The sequence below is a fragment of the Heterodontus francisci genome, chromosome 17 (genome assembly GCF_036365525.1).
Source record: "Heterodontus francisci isolate sHetFra1 chromosome 17, sHetFra1.hap1, whole genome shotgun sequence".
Classification (NCBI taxonomy): domain Eukaryota; kingdom Metazoa; phylum Chordata; class Chondrichthyes; order Heterodontiformes; family Heterodontidae; genus Heterodontus; species Heterodontus francisci.
Genome location: NC_090387.1, coordinates 49,630,395 through 49,648,880, shown reverse-complemented (window position 1 = coordinate 49,648,880; position 18,486 = coordinate 49,630,395). Strand labels below are relative to the sequence as shown.

Below are 18,486 nucleotides of genomic sequence, written 5' to 3'. Positions count from 1 at the left end.
ATCAGGCACCTATGATCTGTAGTGATTAAAAATATGTACTTGCGTTTGAATGTTAATCTTTTACAGGCTGCACCAAACTCTCACCTTATCTGTCTGATCATCTTTCCTGTGCACAGAGATTCAGACATCTGTTCACACCTACTGTACTGATCTTTTCATTTATTCCTTCAACAATCTGTTAACATTATAAAGAAGTAATGTAGCAGCTTACGAAGGGACTTGCAGATAACTGCAATCCAAAAGTGACACATAGGAATGAGCTATTCAGCTACTCCAGCTTTTCCTCCATTAGTTCATGGCTGATCAAATCCTCAACTCCATTTATAGGTGTTTGGATCAAATTATTTAAGACCCAAGTGCAAGATAGCCTAGTGACAATATAGATTCACTGTATATTCAGTTTTCTTTTATGTTTCCTTCAATCCAGATAAACTAACAAAGGGCAATTGTGGTATGAATGTATTCTCTTTTCAATTCTGAACAATGTCTTTACAAATTGATTCTATTTTACTTGTAAATTGTACATTTGAGAATAGTGTGTTTCAGCACAGTGTGGAGCAAATGTATGTATAACCTGCACATTTTTCAGCTCTCTGCCTTTTTTCACCCTGTAATGAGTTGTGGGAGGTATTTAATTTGCAGTCTGCTGCAGTCTTGCACGATCACAGTTGATGACCAAACCCTGACAGTGGAATGTATTGTGAGAAAGGTCAAGAATGTAATTAACACAGCAAGTTTGGAGAAGTAGAACTGTGTAATGTTCAAAAATAACTGTAAACATCCGAGCCGACCAGGATCGGATCAACCTCTGATTTTGTGTGTGTATGTGTGTGTGAACAAGCAAAGGTTCAGAGAAAATGTCTGTGAGAAAGACATAACTCTGGACTATTGACTAGGATGTATGAAAATATAATATAGGTTCACTACCTAATGTGAATGTGTGTCAAGACTCATCTACTACTCTGCTGAAATAGGTAATCAATTTTGACATACTTGATATTGATTGGTGGAATTAGGTAGGGGTAACACAGTCAGATGCGACATGAACTGTCAGTGGGATATAGCGTGGGATAAAGCAAAAGCTGGCAACCAGTAAGGGAATGAAGAGATGAAGAAGAAGCTTCTATAGTCTTTGCTGACTGGGATCTGGCATCCTTTGGTGCTCATTAGGAAATGCAGTAACTCAGAAACAGGATGATAGCTCCAGTGGTTTAGTGCTCAGCTGCAAACTACAACAATGCAAGTCTGATTCCAAGGGATGCCAGTCAGTCAAATGTATTTGCCTTGGAGAGTGAATCTTCATTCTCCTCAGGTGAGCTGCTAGATGGGAGGTATTACAAGAACGATTTTTGCCATGGGGAAGTGAAAAAATATGCCAACCTTCCCTGTTTGAATTGTCTACTGCTGGGGTGATCTAGGTTCTTGAACAGCACTGTGCCTGCCACAATACAGGACAGCATTCTGCTCTGAAGCTGCAGTGTACCCCTTGCTTAGCTGACTGTGAGGGACAGTTATGCCCCCGTTTGTCTGGCTGTAGAGCAGCACTGTGCTGAGTATCTTGGTGTAGCTCTTTCAGTTGTAGAGCGGTTTTCCTATACAATGGTATTCAACTGGTTACATCCAGCATGACCTCTCTGCAGCCTTCAACATGGTTGACTGCACCATCCTCCTCCAGTGTCTCTTCTGTCTTGTCCAGCTGAGTGGGACTGCCCTCACCTGCTTCCATTCTCACCTATACAGTCATTGCTGGAGAATTTCCTCCAATGGCTTCTCTTCCCTTCTCCACCAGGAAACTTCCTCCATTGGCTTGTCATCCTGTCACCACACCGTTACCTCTGGAGTTGCCCAAGGATCTACCCTGGATCTCTCCTACTTTTCATCTGCATGCTGTCCTCGGTGATAGCCTGGTTTACACATGCACACTGATGACACGCAGCTCTGCCTCACCACCTCTCTCAATCCCTCCACTGCTTCTCTGTCATCAGACTGTTTATCTGACATCCAGTCCTACATGAGCCAAAATTTCCTCTAGTTAAACATTGTGAAGACCAAAGTGATTGGCTGGAATTTTACACTCCAGCGGGAGCAGGCTGGTGTGGGGTGTAAAATTGAGTGGGAGGTGGGGGGTGCCGTTTCTGTCGCTTTTATGGGCAGCAGCAGCGGTGGTGATGAATGGCCAGCCTGCCCCAGGCCAATTAGAGCCCTTAACTGGTCAAATAATTGCCACTTAAGGGCCTCTTCCTGCTGCCAGCGAAGGGCAGGCGACTCAGCACCTCAGGAGGCCGCTCAGTAAACCTGGCGGCTTCCTTGCGGGCTGGCAGGGTGGGGGTGGGCCCTCCTGATCCAGCGCCCTGTGCCCCACGTAGGCCCCCCTCCATGGCACAAGCCGTCCCCACTGTAACACCTAGCCCCCTCCCCCGAAACCCTCAGTCAATCCCCCCTTGCCTCGCCGGGACCTGGCTGATTGTCCCTGGCGAGTCCCACACACTTACTTCTGAATTGGGGCCTCCTCCATTACTGCTCCTCATGCTGGGTGCAGTCCCAGCAGTGACCACCACACCACTGCTTGGACTGAGCTGCCGGCCCGCTGACTGGCCTGTAGCTCGGAGGTAGGACTTCCTGTCTCAGAGGGGCAGAAGTCCAGCCCGCGGCCAATTTAGGGCCTGGGCCATGTAAAATCACTACGTGGTTTCCAGGCCCGGCTCGTCCTTAATTTTTTGGTTGGTGGGCGGGGCCTCTGCCGCCACGTAGAATTCCAGCCTTTGTCTTCGATCCCAGCCACAAACTACATTCCTTAGCCACCAAATCCATCCCCTCCCTGGCTGGTGTCTCAGGCTGAACCAGGCTCAACAGCCTATTTTGCCCCAAAATGAGCTTCTGACTCCCTGTTCACTCTACCACAAAGACTGCCTACTCCTTCCTACATACTATCATTTGTTTTCACCCCTGGCCAGCCTATCTGTTACTGAAACCCTCATCCATGCTTTCATTACCTGCAGACTCAAATATTCCAATTGGCCAACCTCCCATCCACCCTCCACAAACTGAAGCTCAAACAAAAATTCTGCTGCCTGAATCTTAACTTGCACCAAGTCCCATTCATCCATCACCCCTGTGCTCACTGACCTGCATTGGCTCGCGGTCCAATGTTGCCTCAGTTTTAAAATTCTCAACCTCGTGTTCAAATCCCTCTATGGCCTCACCCACTTCCTATGTCTGGCCCTACAACTCTGCATTCTTGCAGCTCTGGCCTCTTGTGTATCCCTCCTTACTTTGCCTCACCAATTTGTGGTCATGTATTCAGCCATTTGGACCCTAAGCTCTCAAATTCCCTCCCTAAAGCTCCCCATCTCTTGACCTTTCTCTCCTCCTTTAACACACTCTTCAAAACCTACCTCTTTGATCAAGTTTTTGGTCACGTGTCCTACCGTCTCCTCCTTTGGCTTGGTGTAATTTTTTATCTGACTGTGCTCCTCTGAAGTGCTTTGTGACGCATTACTATATTAAAGGTGTTAGATAAGTGCAAGATGTTGTCGTAAATAGTAGTAAAATTGGAAATAAATTCTTAAAATAGAAAAAAACAATGATTATGGTAAGCACAGCTGCACTGCGGATGAATGTAGTGTTGCAGTGCACACAAAGTAGTAGGAATGTACTTGTGTTATCATTCCACATAAACTGAGTTTAGAGTCTTGGCAAAACGATGAGGGTGAGAAGAAGCTCAGGGAGGAGTAATTATCTTGGACTGCTCTTGGACACTTCCCAACTGCATTTCTGGAGGTATTGGGTTCAGGTTGCTGGTTCAACCCATTGGGCTTTGAGTGATATGTGACATGGAAATACCTGAAAGAGAGAGAGAGAGATTAAATTAAATGAAGGAAACGTGACAACAGAATGTTGCCCTTTTATGAAACTGATGAGATGCAGGTTTACGAAAACACTTTAGTCTGCATAGCGTTTCTGAATCATGGAACAGACAGCATCATTAAAGTTGAATAATAACTTTAAGGTTTACATTCAAAATGAAAAGGGAACAAATTCAGTAAGATGTTGCACTTAAATGCAAACTAATGCAGCATTAAGAATACTGAGCAATGCAATCTGCACATATGGGTGCTGAATCTTAATTATATTGTCGCTTTCAGATTAATGGTTAGTACCAACACTAGGTTCTGATACAGTGAAATGTTAGGGAACAATAACTTAGCTTTTCTCTTGGAAATGTGAAGCAGCTGTTCACTGCCCAATACTTAATCAAACCGTCATGGCCATAAGGTGAACTCATGAATACAAGAGGTATGATCAGTAAGTTTGCAGATGACACGAAAATTGGTGGTGTCATAAATAGTGAGGAGGAAAGCCTTAGATTACAGGACGATATAGATGGGCTGGTAAGATGGGTGGAGCTGTGGCAAATGGAATTTAATCCTGAGAAGTGTGAGGTGATGCATTTTGGGAGGACTAACAAGGCAAGGGAATATACAATGGATGGTAGGACTCTAGGAAGTACAGAGGGTCAGGGGGACCTTGGTGTACTTGTCCATAGATCACTAAAGGCAGCAGCACAGGTAGATAAGGTGATTAGGAAGGCATATGGGATACTTGCCTTTCTTAGTCGAGGCGTAGAATATAAGAGCAGGGAGGCTATGGTGGAGCTGTATAAAACGCTAGTTCAGGCACAGCTGGAGTATTGTGTACAGTTCTGGGCACCACACTATAGGAAGGATGTGATTGCAATGGAGAGGGTGCAGAGGAGATTCACCAGGATGTTGCCTGGGCTGGAGCATTTCAGCTATGAAGAGAGACTGAAAAGGCTAGAGTTGTTTTTCTTAGAGCAGAGAAGACTGAGGGGGAACATGATTGAGGTATACAAAATTATGAGGGGCATTGATAGGTTAGATAGGAAGAAAGTTTTTCCCTTAGCGGAGGGGTCAATAACCAGGGGGCATAGATTTAAGGTAAGGGGCAGGAGGTTTAGAGGGATTTGAGGAAATATTTTTTCACTCAGAAGGTGGTTGGAATCTGGAACGCACTGCCTGAAGAGGTGATGGAGGCAGGAACCCTCACAACATTTAAGATGTATTTAGATGAGCACTTTAAACGCCATAGCATACAAGGCTATGGGCCAAGTGCTGGAAAATGGGATTAGAATAGTTAGGTGCTTGATGGCCGGCATAGACATGATGGGCTGAAGGGCCTGTTTCTGTGCTGTATAACTCTATGACTCTATGAACTCTGCGGAGCAAGATACTCAAACTGATGTCTGTAATGAGTTGTCCTGATTCTTCGGTGGAATACTTGCAGATGTGGGCAAAATGTCACCTATTAAAACAAACAGCTGAGTGAAATTCCAACACTTAATTGAAGGGATGCATGGAAATAGATGAATACAAAAAGTTGGAGATCTGGAAAGAAAACTGGAGAAAAGCTTCCAAATGCAGACAAGTGTGTAATATTCAGCGAAGACTGTTCAGTTCGCTGAATCTTGGAACTCAAAACGTCTGTTAACCTTTTCGGTTTTCAAGACACATTCTAAGTAATTTATCAGTATCTGGTGGATGGAACCTGTTATAGAGCTGAACTTCATAACTCCTGATTAGTGTGTAGAAAGTGAAGAATCTAACCTTCTATCCATGTACTATCCAAGATGACAGTTTGTTCACTCTTGTTCTGTAACACAACAGTAGAGTTCCAAAAAACATGGCCATGAACTGCATCTGTAAAACTACTACTGGTTTCAGAGTTTAAAACTTTCTCAGTAATCTTTCAATAAACCTGTTACAATATTATCTTTTCATATCCAGTACATCCCCAGTATTAGAAGATGCATTGCAAGCATCCGGAAGCATGTATTGATACTGGTTTGCAACTAATTACAGTAGTAACACTGATATATTTACTAGAAATATTTCAAAATCAATTCTGGTTTTTGTTAATTCAGGGCTAAATTCGAGAGTATAACTCTTTTGTCTGATCTGTGCAAATGTGCCTCAGTAGGTAATTTGCCTGCAGAGGGGAACATGCTTGCAGGCTTGGCTTCTTGTTATTTTGAATTCCATCATAAGCAGACTATTAAATAGAAATAATTTTATTTATCTATCCATTTAGTTATTTCTATACTTAGCCGACTTTCTCATCGGCTCCAAGAAGGTTCAAATTGTTCTTTTATAGCACCATCTAGTGGCGATGTAACAACATTTCTTTTCAGTCAAGCCCCATCAATTGTCCAAGTTCTGGCTGGCACTAAATTTAATTGCTTGTCATTTTTACTATCAATGATTATTTATCTTTGTAAAGGATTTATTTTTACTGCGTCTATACCAGCCATTTATTAACCCAAAAAGGTGATATTTGAGATTTTTGATGGGGAGACATTTGATGAGAGCAGAGTTGAAATGAAAGTAACTTTTTAAAAGTCTGCTTAAAAGGCTGACTTTTTATAGAATTGGTTCTGATCTATCATATGCACTTTATAAATTGATAATGTTAAGTCTTTTACAGCCACTGGGCATCAATATTCAGCTCATTGAGACTTGTTCAAGAAGATGTGGGGACAGGATAACTGAGTTGTCAAAAATGAGAGTGTTTGGTTAAACATTCCAAAATATATGTTAAAATCTAAACTCTTAGCAGATTCTAATTATTTTTAGGAAGTTACCAGTATTCTATTAAGTGTTCTATATCTTCCCAGCTTGTTACTAGTCTCATTTTCAGATATTTTGCAGTGAAACACTATTCAGAAAGTAGGGTTTCAGTCAAACTTTCTTAATGGCCTTGAATTATTAACCCTTTACTACTAAATGTTCTGTGTAGCTATTATATTGGATATATGATTTCTGTTAGATCCAGTTAAATGGAACTGTTTCTACAAATGTTGACTACTGTGTATTCTAAAGTAAAGTTTGAGAAATGTAAATGTGAAGAAAATAGTATTGCTAAATAATGCATCATAATCTTGTTATAATTATAGCTTTCTGCAGAAGTGCCACCTTAGCCCTAAATGATAATATTGGTCCATCTTATGCGTTCTCTCATCTCTGCTCACCCCCACTCACCACATGCTAAATATTGTTACCTGACTAAGTATGCTATAAGTTACTGAAGTTTCCATTTGTCCAATCTACTGAATAGGATGCTTTGAAATGATTATCTCAGCCCATCCATTTGTAATACTATGATATTTCAAGGGGTGTTAAATCCTTTCCCTGAAGACTAAAGTACTTCAAATATTGAGATATCACTATGTTTTAACCACAGATTTGTGTGGCAACCGCTGGAGGTTTTAATGAGGAACGATTATCCTGAAGTGTGCAATTCCAGAGTTTCCAACAAGAATATGTACCATGTTCACTGATATTTTAACTCATTAAATACCAAATTAGGATTTTGACTCCATCTACAACCTAAAGAGTTGTTTTGGTTAGATTCTAAAAATTACATATTTCTGAAGATTTTTACAGCTCACTTGTTTTAATATCAAATGTTAGAAAATTGCAGTGACTCTTTCACAGCTGCTGCCTGGCCAAAAAAAATTTGTGAATCTTGAAGGCTACAAAGGACGTGCAGTACTCAGTAGGTTAACCATATAAAGAGTTGATGAAGTAGGCCTTTGAAACCAAACTGTGCTTTCATCCCAAAACACTGTGCAGGTCAGCAACCTCTTTCTTCTCCTCATATAGACTCTCCTGACAGGGAAAGTGCTGGTGCTAAGAAAGGCATTCATCACGTTTGGTAATAGTAATGCATGCCATCATACAACCATGTATTTTGAGATCGGTCATTCAATGGATCAAACATTAAATACATCGAATATTCATTACTACGACGCTAGTGACAGGTTGATTTAAAACCTATAGTTCTAATTTTTTGACCAGAAATCCTTAATTTCTGGATTGAAGAGCAGATTTTGAATTGTTAGATTCAACATCACTGACAGAACAAAGAATGTGGCAATGCGGCATTGAAACTTAAATTTACGGACTGAACTCCAAGACAGTAATGCAAGACTTTCTAACCAATGTGAATAGTATGGATTTTATAGGCATCCTTTTTTTTTGCAATTGCAGTTTTTAAAAATGCTTGACGTCTGAGTGGAGAACAGGAAGAAGGAGAAGACTGTTCAGATGTCTGAAGAGAGAAATGCATAATTACATAACAGAAAATTCATGCTTAGAAAGTAAAAGGAATTACTGGTGGACATTTCTACCTCATTTTAAAATGGAAGCCAGTCCATGTTGATTGTGCCTGTCTGGAATTTTATTTGAATATAGCAGTCCTCCTGTTACTCATACTGAACACTTCGATAAAATTTGAAATTCTGTTCTCGTGTTCCATTAGCTTAGCAGGAAATCCTGTGGGATTAAAAATTGTCCTTGGGATTCTGTTAGTGTTTTTTTAATAAGATTTTACTAGACCGTGTGCTTCTGCCCCATTTCCCATCACAATATAATTCCATAAATCATCATAAAATGTAGTAGCTAGGTTTGAAGTTCATGCCTAACTCATGAAAGTTAATACAAAGAGAAAGCTTTTTTCAGATTTTTAGTCAAAAGGAAATATATTACACCAATATTGGAAAATATTTAAGTGGCTAGTATGATTGCTGTAAGACGGAGCTTCATTTGATTCCTTTTTTTATTTTCTCTTGCAGAAGCTGTCTATCAAGCTTATGCCTGGGACTCCTATGTTTTCTGTTTAGGCATATTTGTGACAATGACCAATCAGATTCACAAATGGTCTCACACATACTTTGGTCTGCCTCGCTGGGTCGTCATCCTGCAGGATCTTCACATCATCCTGCCCAGAAAGCATCACCGAATCCATCATATTGCCCCTCACGAAACTTACTTCTGCATTACCACAGGTGGGGGTCAGAGTTGTAAATGCTATTTCAGAACCCAGGAACACAGGCAGAATATTGTACTGTCAACAAACTACTTCAAACCTTTTTCCTTGAACTAGAACCAGTTTAATTAAAATAGCGAGCCTTCGTTATATTACTTTTAGTATTCAGTAATTTGCTTATGAACACTTCGAAAGTAGCAAGTTTAATCTATAAATGTAATCTTGCCCAAAAGTCACACTGCATTGCTAATGTAAATGCTCATTCTGCCAAACACTGATGTTGATAGGAGACCTGTAGGACGAATTAGAAAATTCACTCACGGCACTTTACCTGTTAGCAATGGCTGTAAAAGGGAAATCAACCCTATCCCACTCTGGAGAGATATGAATAGTTGCCTACTCTATATTGTGATTTTTTTTTGTATTCATGTCTGACTGTGAAATATTAGTGGGAGAATTTAGGTGCTGATGATGTCTTTATCATTTGTGGTGGAAATTCCCTTCCAAAAGTAGTTACCAGCCTGAGGCTTACAACTACATAAATGAAAAGAGACTGTTTTCATCCGAAAAGTGAGTAATAATGCTGATTAGTTCCCACCTGGGGTAAAGTGGCCCAAAATGGGACCGATCATTTGTCATCTTCCTGTATGAAACAATCTTTCATAATCCAAGCGAGATGGAGCTGTTACTGAATTTTGTTTTGTTTAGGACAAGACATGGCTCACCTGAGTGATGCAGTGCAATATCCTGGGTTATCTCCAGACCTTGATCCAGTTAGCAGTTACAGCATCAGATTTGAAGGATAAGGCCATTTTGGTATATCCTAATCTACAACAAAGGAGATGTTCTGTGCATATGTTAGGGTAGGCAGTGGCGTAGTGGTATTATCGTAGTGGTATTATCACTGGACTAGTAACCCAGAGACCCAGGGTATTTCTCTGAGGACATGGGTTCGAATCCCACCACAGCAGAAGGTGGAATTTGAATTTAATTAATAAACCTGGAATTAAAAGCTAGTCTCATGATGGCCATGAAACCATTGTCGATTGTTGTAAAAACCCTTCACTAATGTCCTTTAGGGAAGGAAATCTGCTGTCCTTACCTGGTCTGGACTACATGTGACTCCAGACCCACAGCAATGTGGTTAACTCTTACATGCCCTCTGAAATGGCCTAGCAAGCCACTCAATTGTACCTAACCTCTACGAAGTCAATAAAAAGGAATGAAACCGGACGGACCACCCAGCATCGACCTAGGCACCGGAAACGACAATGGCAAACCCAGCCCTGTCGACCCTGCAAAGTCCTCCTTACTAACATCTGAGGGCTTGTGCCAAAGTTGGGAGAGCTGTCCCACAGACTAGTCAAGTAACAGCCTGACATAGTCATACTCACGGAATCATACCTTACAGTCACTGCCAACACCATCCCCGGGTATGTCCTGTCCCACCGGCAGGACAGACCCAGCAGAGGTGGCGGCACAGTAGGGAGGGAGTTGCCCTGGGAGTCCTCAACATCAGCTCCGGACCCCATGAAGTCTCATGGCATCAGGTCAAACTTGGGCAAGGTAACCTCCTACTGATTACCACCTACTGCCCTCCCTCAGCAGATGAGTCAGTACTCCTCCATGTTGAACACCACTTGGAGGAAGCACTGAGGGTGCCAAGGGCACAGAATGTACTCTGGGTGGGGGACTTCAATGTCCATCACCAAGAGTGGCTCGGTAGCACCACTACTGACCGAGCTGACCGAGTCCTAAAGGACATAGCAGCGAGACTGGGTCTGCGGCAGGTGGTGAGGGAACCAACACGAGGGAAAAACATACTTGACCTCATCCTCACCAATCTGCCTGCTACAGATGCTTCTGTCCATGACTGTATTAGTAGGAGTGACCACGGCACAGTCCTTGTGGAGACGAAGTCCCGCCTTCACATTGAGGATACCATCCATCGTGTTGTGTGGCACTACCACCGTGCTAAATGGGATAGATTTCGAACAGATCTAGTAATGCAAAACTGGGCATCCATGAGGCGCTGTGGGTCATCAGCAGCAGCAGAATTGTACTCAACCACAATCGGTAACCTCATGGGCCGGGATATCACCCCTCTACCATTACCATCAAGCCAGCAGACCAACCCTGGTTCAATGAAGAGTGCAGGAGGGCATGCCAGGAACAGCACCAGGCATACCTCAAAATGAGGTGTCAACCTGGTGAAGCTACAACACAGGACTATCTGCATGCCAAACTGCGTAAGCAGCATGCGATAGGCAGAGCTAAGCGATCCCATAACCAACGGATCAGATCTAAGCTCTGCAGTCCTGCCACATCCAGCCATGAATGGTGGTGGACAATTAAACAACTAACTGGAGGAGGTGGCTCCACAAATATCCCCATCCTCAATGATGGGAGAGCCCAGCACATCATTGCGAAAGATAAGACTGAAGCATTTGCAACAATCTTCGGCCAGAAGTGCCGAGTTGATAATCCATCTCGACCTCCTCCTGAAGTCCCCAGCATCACAGATGCCAGACTTCAGCCAATTCGATTCACTCCGCGTGATATCAAGAAACGACTGAAGGCACTGGATACTGAAAAAGCTATGGGCCCTGACAATATTCCAGCAATAGTACTGAAGACCTGTGCTCCAGAACTTGCCGTGTTCCTAGCCAAGCTGTTCCAGTACAGCTATAATACTGGCATCTACCCTGCAATTGCCCAGGTATGTCCTGTGCACAAAAAGCAGGACAAGTCCAACCTGGCCAGTTACCGCCCCATCAGCCTACTCTCAATCATCAGTAAAGTGATGGAAGGTGTCATCAACAGTGCCATCAAGCGGCACTTGCTTAGCAATAACCTGCTCAGTGACGCTCAGTTTGGGTTCCGCCTGACCTCATTACAGCCGTGGTTCAAACATGGACAAAAGAGCTGAACTCAAGAGGTGAGGTGAGAGTGACTGCCCTTGACATCAAGGCAGCATTTGACCGAGTATGGCATCAAGGAGCCCGAGCAAAACTGAGGTCAATGGGAATCAGGGGGAAACCCTCTGCTGGCTGGAGTCATACCTAGCGCAAAGGAAGATGGTAGTGGTTGTTGGAGGTCAATCATCTGAGCTCCAGGACATCACTGCAGGAGTTCCTCAGGGTAGTGTCCTAGGCCCAACCATCTTCAGCTGCTTCATCAATGACCTACTATCAATCATAAGGTCAGAATTGGGGATGTTCGCTGATGCTTGCACAATGTTCAGCACCATTCGTGACTCCTCAGATACTGAAGCAGTCCGTGTAGAAATGCAGCAAGACCTGGACAATATCCAGGCTTGGGCTGATAAGTGGCAAGTAACATTCGCGCCACACAAGTGCCAGGCAATGACCATCTCCAACAAGAGAGAATCTAACCATCTCCCCTTGACATTCAACGGCATTACCATCGCTGAATCCCCCACTATCAACATCCTGGGGGCTACCATTGACCAGAAACTGAACTGGAGTAGCCATCTAAATAAATACTGTGGCTACAAGAGCAGGTCAGAGGCTAGGAATCCTGAGGCGAGTAACTCACCTCCTGACTCCCCAAAGCCTGTCCACCATCTACAAGGCACAAGTCAGGAGTGTGATGGAATATTCTCCTTTTGCCTGGATGGGTGCAGCTCCAACAAGACTCAAGAAGCTCGACACCATCCAGGACAAAGCAGCTTGCTTGATTGGCACCCCATCTACAAACATTCACTCCCTCCACCACCGACGCACAGTGGCAGCAGTGTGTACCATCTACAAGATGCACTGCAGCAATGCACCAAGGCTCCTTAGACAGCACCTTCCAAACATGCGACCTCTACCAACTAGAAGGACAAGGCCAGCAAATACATGGGAACACCACCACCTGCAAGTTCCCCTCCAAGTCACACACCATCCTGACTTGGAACTATATCGCCGTTCCTTCACTGTCGCTGGGTCAAAATCCTGGAACTCCCTTCCTAACAGCACTGTGGGTGTACCTACCCCACATGGACTGCAGCGGTTCAAGAAGGCAGCTCACCACCACCTTCTCAAGGGCAATTAGGGATGGGCTATGAATGCTGGCCTCGCCAGCGACGCCCACATCCCTGAACGAATATAAAACAATATGTTCAACACCAATTGCACTGCACAACCAGTGAAGAGTATAAAAATGTTCATAGCCAATCATCTCATTCAGGACTGAGCTGTCTTTAAGCTAACTGCAGAATTCTTACTTTTGGTTATAGTACTTTTTCAAACTGGGACAAGAAAGCCAGGCCCATGTTTTACATCCAGATGCAATCAAATCCAACATCCTCCTTGTTGAAGAAGCCAGGTTCACGAACAGCCATTGGAAAAAATGATGAGTTGTTTTGTAGGACACCAACGATGGGTGTATTTACGAACAATCCACAGGGGAGAGCATCTGTTTCAAGCGAGAATGTGGCCTAACAGCCCTCTTTTCTCTCAGGAATGATATGTTCTCAGTTCTCAGTAAGCAACACTCTCCACATCGAATTATTAATAACCTGCTGTCAGTAGTAACAAATAGACCTGAATACAACAGAACCAGCAGAAAACAAGAAAAATTGGCTGCACAGGGATCTATCAGGGATTTGAGGGAGACTTGAAATACTGTTTCTTCGTTACAGCATTTTAAAATGACCATTTGTAAAAAAGGACATGTTTTACACAGGTCTTTTGTTCAGCTGCAACATGTTGAAATTCAGTTTAAAATTGGATTGTAATATTCTACAATACACAAGAATGGATGATTACCAGAGCCCAATTTAAAGTACAGGTTAAGCTTATTCATTTATGATTCTAAATGAGGTACACCATAGCAGAATCATTAACTTGACCATTGAGTATCAAAGCCTTTCATTTCCACTGTTTCGACAAATTCATCTTCCTTCATTTTTAAGTTGCTTTACTTAAACGGTAGCATTTGCAGATTTCATCATTCATAAGACTACCTATATTTTTCCAAATAACTTCACCTCCGAAGAAAACTGATGATACAGTAAGGGAGGGGCACATGGTGCTGTTGAGGATTCCATCCATTGAAAAACAAAGTATCTTTAGCTCTTGGAATTTAATTGAGAAGGCTCTGAGGTATTGGAGCTCTCTACTTAAGGTCCTTCTTACCAGATGTTGAATCTCAATGAAACTCTGGTCATAATTATGGATGTGCTTTTTCTGTGGTGACAACACTTATGAAATTTAAGGTTTTATCACTGTTTATTATCCTTTGTGTTTTATGGAATCCATTTTTTGAATCTCGCTTAACATTATATATTTCCCTCCCCCAAGACTGGATTGAGGCAAATTACACTTGGATGATATTATTTCTTGTATTTTCCATAATAGTTGTAATTTAGTCAAATTTCTATTTCTCTTTTCTTACTGCTTATACATTTAATATGTGAATGATACTCCCAATTGACATGAGTTGTTAGGCTGCATGGTAGGACAGTACTTTGGAACATCAGTGCACTGCGTCTTAGAAAGGTACAATATTGATCCATGCTTCCTTATCATTCAAGCATCCCTCACATACTGGTTATGGGGAATTGCATGTTTTTTATGTCCTGGCATCATCAGAACCTCCCTCCATGTGACTCCCTGTTCCTGTCCTGTTTCAAGGCCTGGGACTTATGTTACAGCCAATTCTTGTTCTCTCTTTCTTTCCCACACTTGGAAACAACGAAACTTGGAAAAGCCAATGAACAACTTCAAAAACGTTGACAGTTCAGAAAACAACCTGAATAAAAGTCAATGGCAAGATTACAGCTCAAGCACTGAATGAGTTACATTCCTTTTTGTTCGTGTTTTGGGATAATATTCCACAATTCACTGTTGTTTTTCTGTGAAAACTGAAATCCAATGGCTTTACATTAGACATATGAAAAGTAGTTACAATGGGACTGCAGTGGGTCTTGAACCTGTCATGACTCAAGCTACAGTTATACCCAACATTTTATCAACTGTATTGTTATAGGGGAAAAACAGTGAAGCACACGAGTGCAATTTTTTCAGTGGTGAATTTAGAATTTTTTACAATGGGAAAATAAGTTCTGTTGGTGCGCAATTTACTTCCTAGGAGGATCTGGTGTCATGATCCATCCCAGCAAAGTTAGAGTTTTGATGCATTTTTGGTGTATTTTCCAGTATTTTGAAGTGTACTCTGACTCAGCATTTGAAACCATACATTATTCTACAATATTTAAATCTAAAAAGTAGTTGTTACGAGTCACTTGACTGTTGGTGTTTGCATCTTTAGAAGATGATGTGTAGTGAGTATAACACAACAGACTGACTTGTATGCTGGTGGCATAACTTACTGAGATAATAATGGTGTGCAATTGAAACAGACAAATAATAGAACGTTCTTAATACAAAAACATTAAAAGTAAAGAACATAACTTGTAATTCTATAGTGCTCCCTGTGCACAGCAAGGTGTCTCACTGCACTTTAAATTGAGGAGGACAAAGCACAGCAATTAGTCAATGAATTATGGCATGGAAGTGAGTCAATGAATTGTAGCATGGAAGTGAGTCACTCTCTGACATCCAGTGCTCCATTGCCCCAGTTCACTGTATCCTCTTCAAACTTGCAACCCATCCAACTCCCAAGCCTTTCACAGAGACACTGGCCTCACTATTAACTCTCACTACCTGGCAGAACCAGGAGGGCAGTTAGAATGGAGCAGCCACACCTTTTATGCCCCATTGCCCCAAAACCTTACCCATGCAAAGCCCCTTTTAAATAGGCAGGCTGGACGCCAATGACACCATCATGATGGTCTGTCATTTTAACCTGAGGCCTGAGCGGGAGACAGTGCCTCCCTAGGCCACAGCAGCCAGGGCCAGAAGAAGCCCAGCGGAAGTAAGATTTTGTTTTTAAATACATATAGTTTCCTGGAAGAACAGGAGACCTGGGGCTACTCTACCCATTCCACCCGCGACCCCCCCTCCCCAGCCCCCCCCCCCCCCCCCCCCCGCAACGATTATTCTCGTCCGGAGTGCTCTAGTGATTTACTCTCCAATGATGCCCAGTTGTAGTTTCCTGCCGCCCAAATTTCCAATCACGCCCACCACGCAGGCATTGAGTCATGCCAAGGTTAGATGGGAGTTCAAACATGCATATGTAAAATTTCTCTGAGCCACAGTTAGTTCATCGATCCTGCCCTGAGTTAAAATTGAGGCCATACTCTTCTATGACCCTCCAAGTTCATATTGGTATCTTTCTGTTCAGTTTTGCTCAAGCCTGGTATTCTGACTTCTTAGTCAGCTGCTTCATAAGAAACTGACTGTTCCACTGTTAAGTATCAGACTCTAGGCATACTATGTTTAGAACTCCCTAAAGTCAGTGTAAGGCCTACGAAGTATGCACAATAACCAGCAATTCCATCTTCTTCAAAACGCACCTGCTTGTAGCCTGTGCTGCAATAACCATTGTCCCTATCCTTGCTAACCGACATTGTCTTGTCCACATTTCCAGCTGGAACTATCAGGCTGATGTTTGAGCACGTAATCTAAAACTGACAGTGTTTGGGCTTTTGGTCAATCACAGGAAGTTGAAATAAGAACTACTCACATGAACTTGTCTTTTGTACTACTCTATGTTAATGAAGCTGATCCTGAAAATGTAAGTGGATGAAAAAACAAAAGGTTAAGTAAATTGAATTCGCAAAAAGATCACATTAATGGTATATAAGTTGATAACAGAACAGAACAGGCTTGAATGAGGAAAATAAACTGCATTTGTCCCAGGCACTGAAGTGCGGTTTCATGGAAGGTCTAAAGGTTTGTGACATGTATGAGACTGCACAATCTGATGTGTGTAAATCTTCTTTGTTGTACTCAGGATGGCTGAATTACCTTCTGGAAAAGATTGGATTTTGGCAGAACATTGAGTATCTCGTAACAAATCTAACTGGACACAAACCAAGGACTGATGGTATGAAGTGGGCCCACAAGATGGAATAAAAAATGTAAATTGACTAATGGTGTCTTGGGCAACTGAAGAGGCTGAGCCATGCTTAAGAAAGGAAGAAGCTTCCAATTAATTTTCCTAAATCTTGACCAGCATCTAGAAACTTGCATCATTTCAAGATGTGATTTATGTTCAAAAGGCACTTTGGCTGGAATTTTACGCTGGGCTGGAGGCCCCACCCACCAGCCGAAAAATCGGGGGCGAGCCCGCCTCCGCCCAGCCTGGAAGCCATGCAGTCATTTTACGTGGCTCAGGCCCTTAATTGGCCTCGGGTGGGCCTTACACCCCTTTGAGGCAGGAAGTCCACCCTCAAGAGCTGCCGGCCAATCAGCAGGCTGGCAGCTCTCAGTCCCAGTAGTACCAACAGGAGGGGTGGCCATTGCTGGGATGCACCCAGGGAGCGGAGCAGCAATGGAGGAGGGCCCGGAATGAAGGTAAGTGTGTGGGGCCTCGCCGGGGACAATCGGCCAGGCCCCAGTGAGGCAAGGGGGGTCGGTTGGGGGGTGGGTGGTGTTTGAGGCAATGTGCTGCACTGGTTATGCTGTGGGGCCCCCTCTGTGGGGCACAGGATGGCCTCCCCCAGCTCGCAAGGAGGCCGTCAGGTCTTACTGGGCAGCTTCCTGAGGTCTTGAGCTGCCTGCCCATCACTGGTAATATACCAGTGTCGGGAGGAATCCCTTAAGTGGCAATGAATTGGACACTTAAGGGCCTTAATTGGCCTGGGACGGGCGGGCCATTTCTCGCTGCCACTGGCGTTCGTAAAATTGCAGCAGGGGTGGGAAGGCGACGGGAACGGCACCCCCGGCCTCTCGGCTCCGGCGCAATTTTACGTTCTTCCCTCCCCCCCTCCCCCCCCCCGCCTCCAGCCCTCTCGTGCGGGGGGTGTAAAATTCCGGCCTTTATTTGTAAATCATTGCCATTCAAATGAGCTGCTTATGAAGGTGCAGACATAAGTTTAGAAAGCAATACTTTGCTTCCCACTTTAATGCACAAGATGCTGACCATGCATATGTTATTTTTTTGTACTCAGTATATAGTCAAAAAATAGCACCAGCAACATTTTAAGCAAATTAAAAGATCAGGGTACCAGTTTAATAGTGAATTTTGAAAGATTGTGACAAAAGTAATTGCACCCTGATCAGCCATAAGCACTGTTAAACTGATTGTAATCCCAGTAAATTGAACAAGTTCATATGGGCACTTCATACAAAGATTATTTGAGTTTTGTAACAATGTGAAGTTTTTTTTTGTTTTTCAGCATTGATATTGGTGATTGCTTTATGTGAGGTAACACATCATTATATAGAATCAAGTAAGAGAATTATTCACACTCCTAATGTAGCCTCACAGTTACATCATGAATAAACAGGAGGATCATGAGAAAATTCTGCTGTTTACTTTGATTGTGAAACAGTTTTGATAAGGAACCACAGCGATGAGTTAATAGGTCCATCTGGCAGCAGAGATGGATCTTAGACCACAAATACTGAATAAGAATAATTTACTTGGTCCAAAAGGCAAAGAAATATATATCCGCTGTGGTTGTCCGTATCCATGGCAAGGACCTGTGATTATATGGCCCAGATTTTGTGGTCACCGGCGCAGGAAGAGCCACTGACCTTGAAGAAAGCCGCCCACAAAGAGTTA

General features: G+C 43.1%; 1 protein-coding gene across 5 annotated transcripts in view; it reads left to right on the top strand.

Annotated features, from left to right (window-relative positions):
* The window catches only part of si:ch211-212o1.2 (uncharacterized protein LOC492735 homolog), a 138,801-nt gene extending 120,577 nt beyond the window's left edge, over positions 1–18,224 (top strand). For 3 of the 5 annotated variants that reach the window (XM_068049391.1, XM_068049394.1, XM_068049395.1), the window contains 3 exons: positions 8,651–8,863; positions 16,711–16,803; positions 18,098–18,224. In XM_068049391.1, coding sequence (XP_067905492.1) covers positions 8,651–8,863; positions 16,711–16,803; positions 18,098–18,204 — 413 coding nt within the window. In that variant the 3' untranslated portion in view covers positions 18,205–18,224. Of the gene's footprint in view, positions 1–8,650; positions 8,864–16,710 lie in introns of all 5 variants that reach the window. The other 2 variants (XM_068049393.1, XM_068049392.1) reach the window with 2 other exon arrangements.
* The last annotated feature ends 262 nt before the right edge of the window (positions 18,225–18,486 follow it).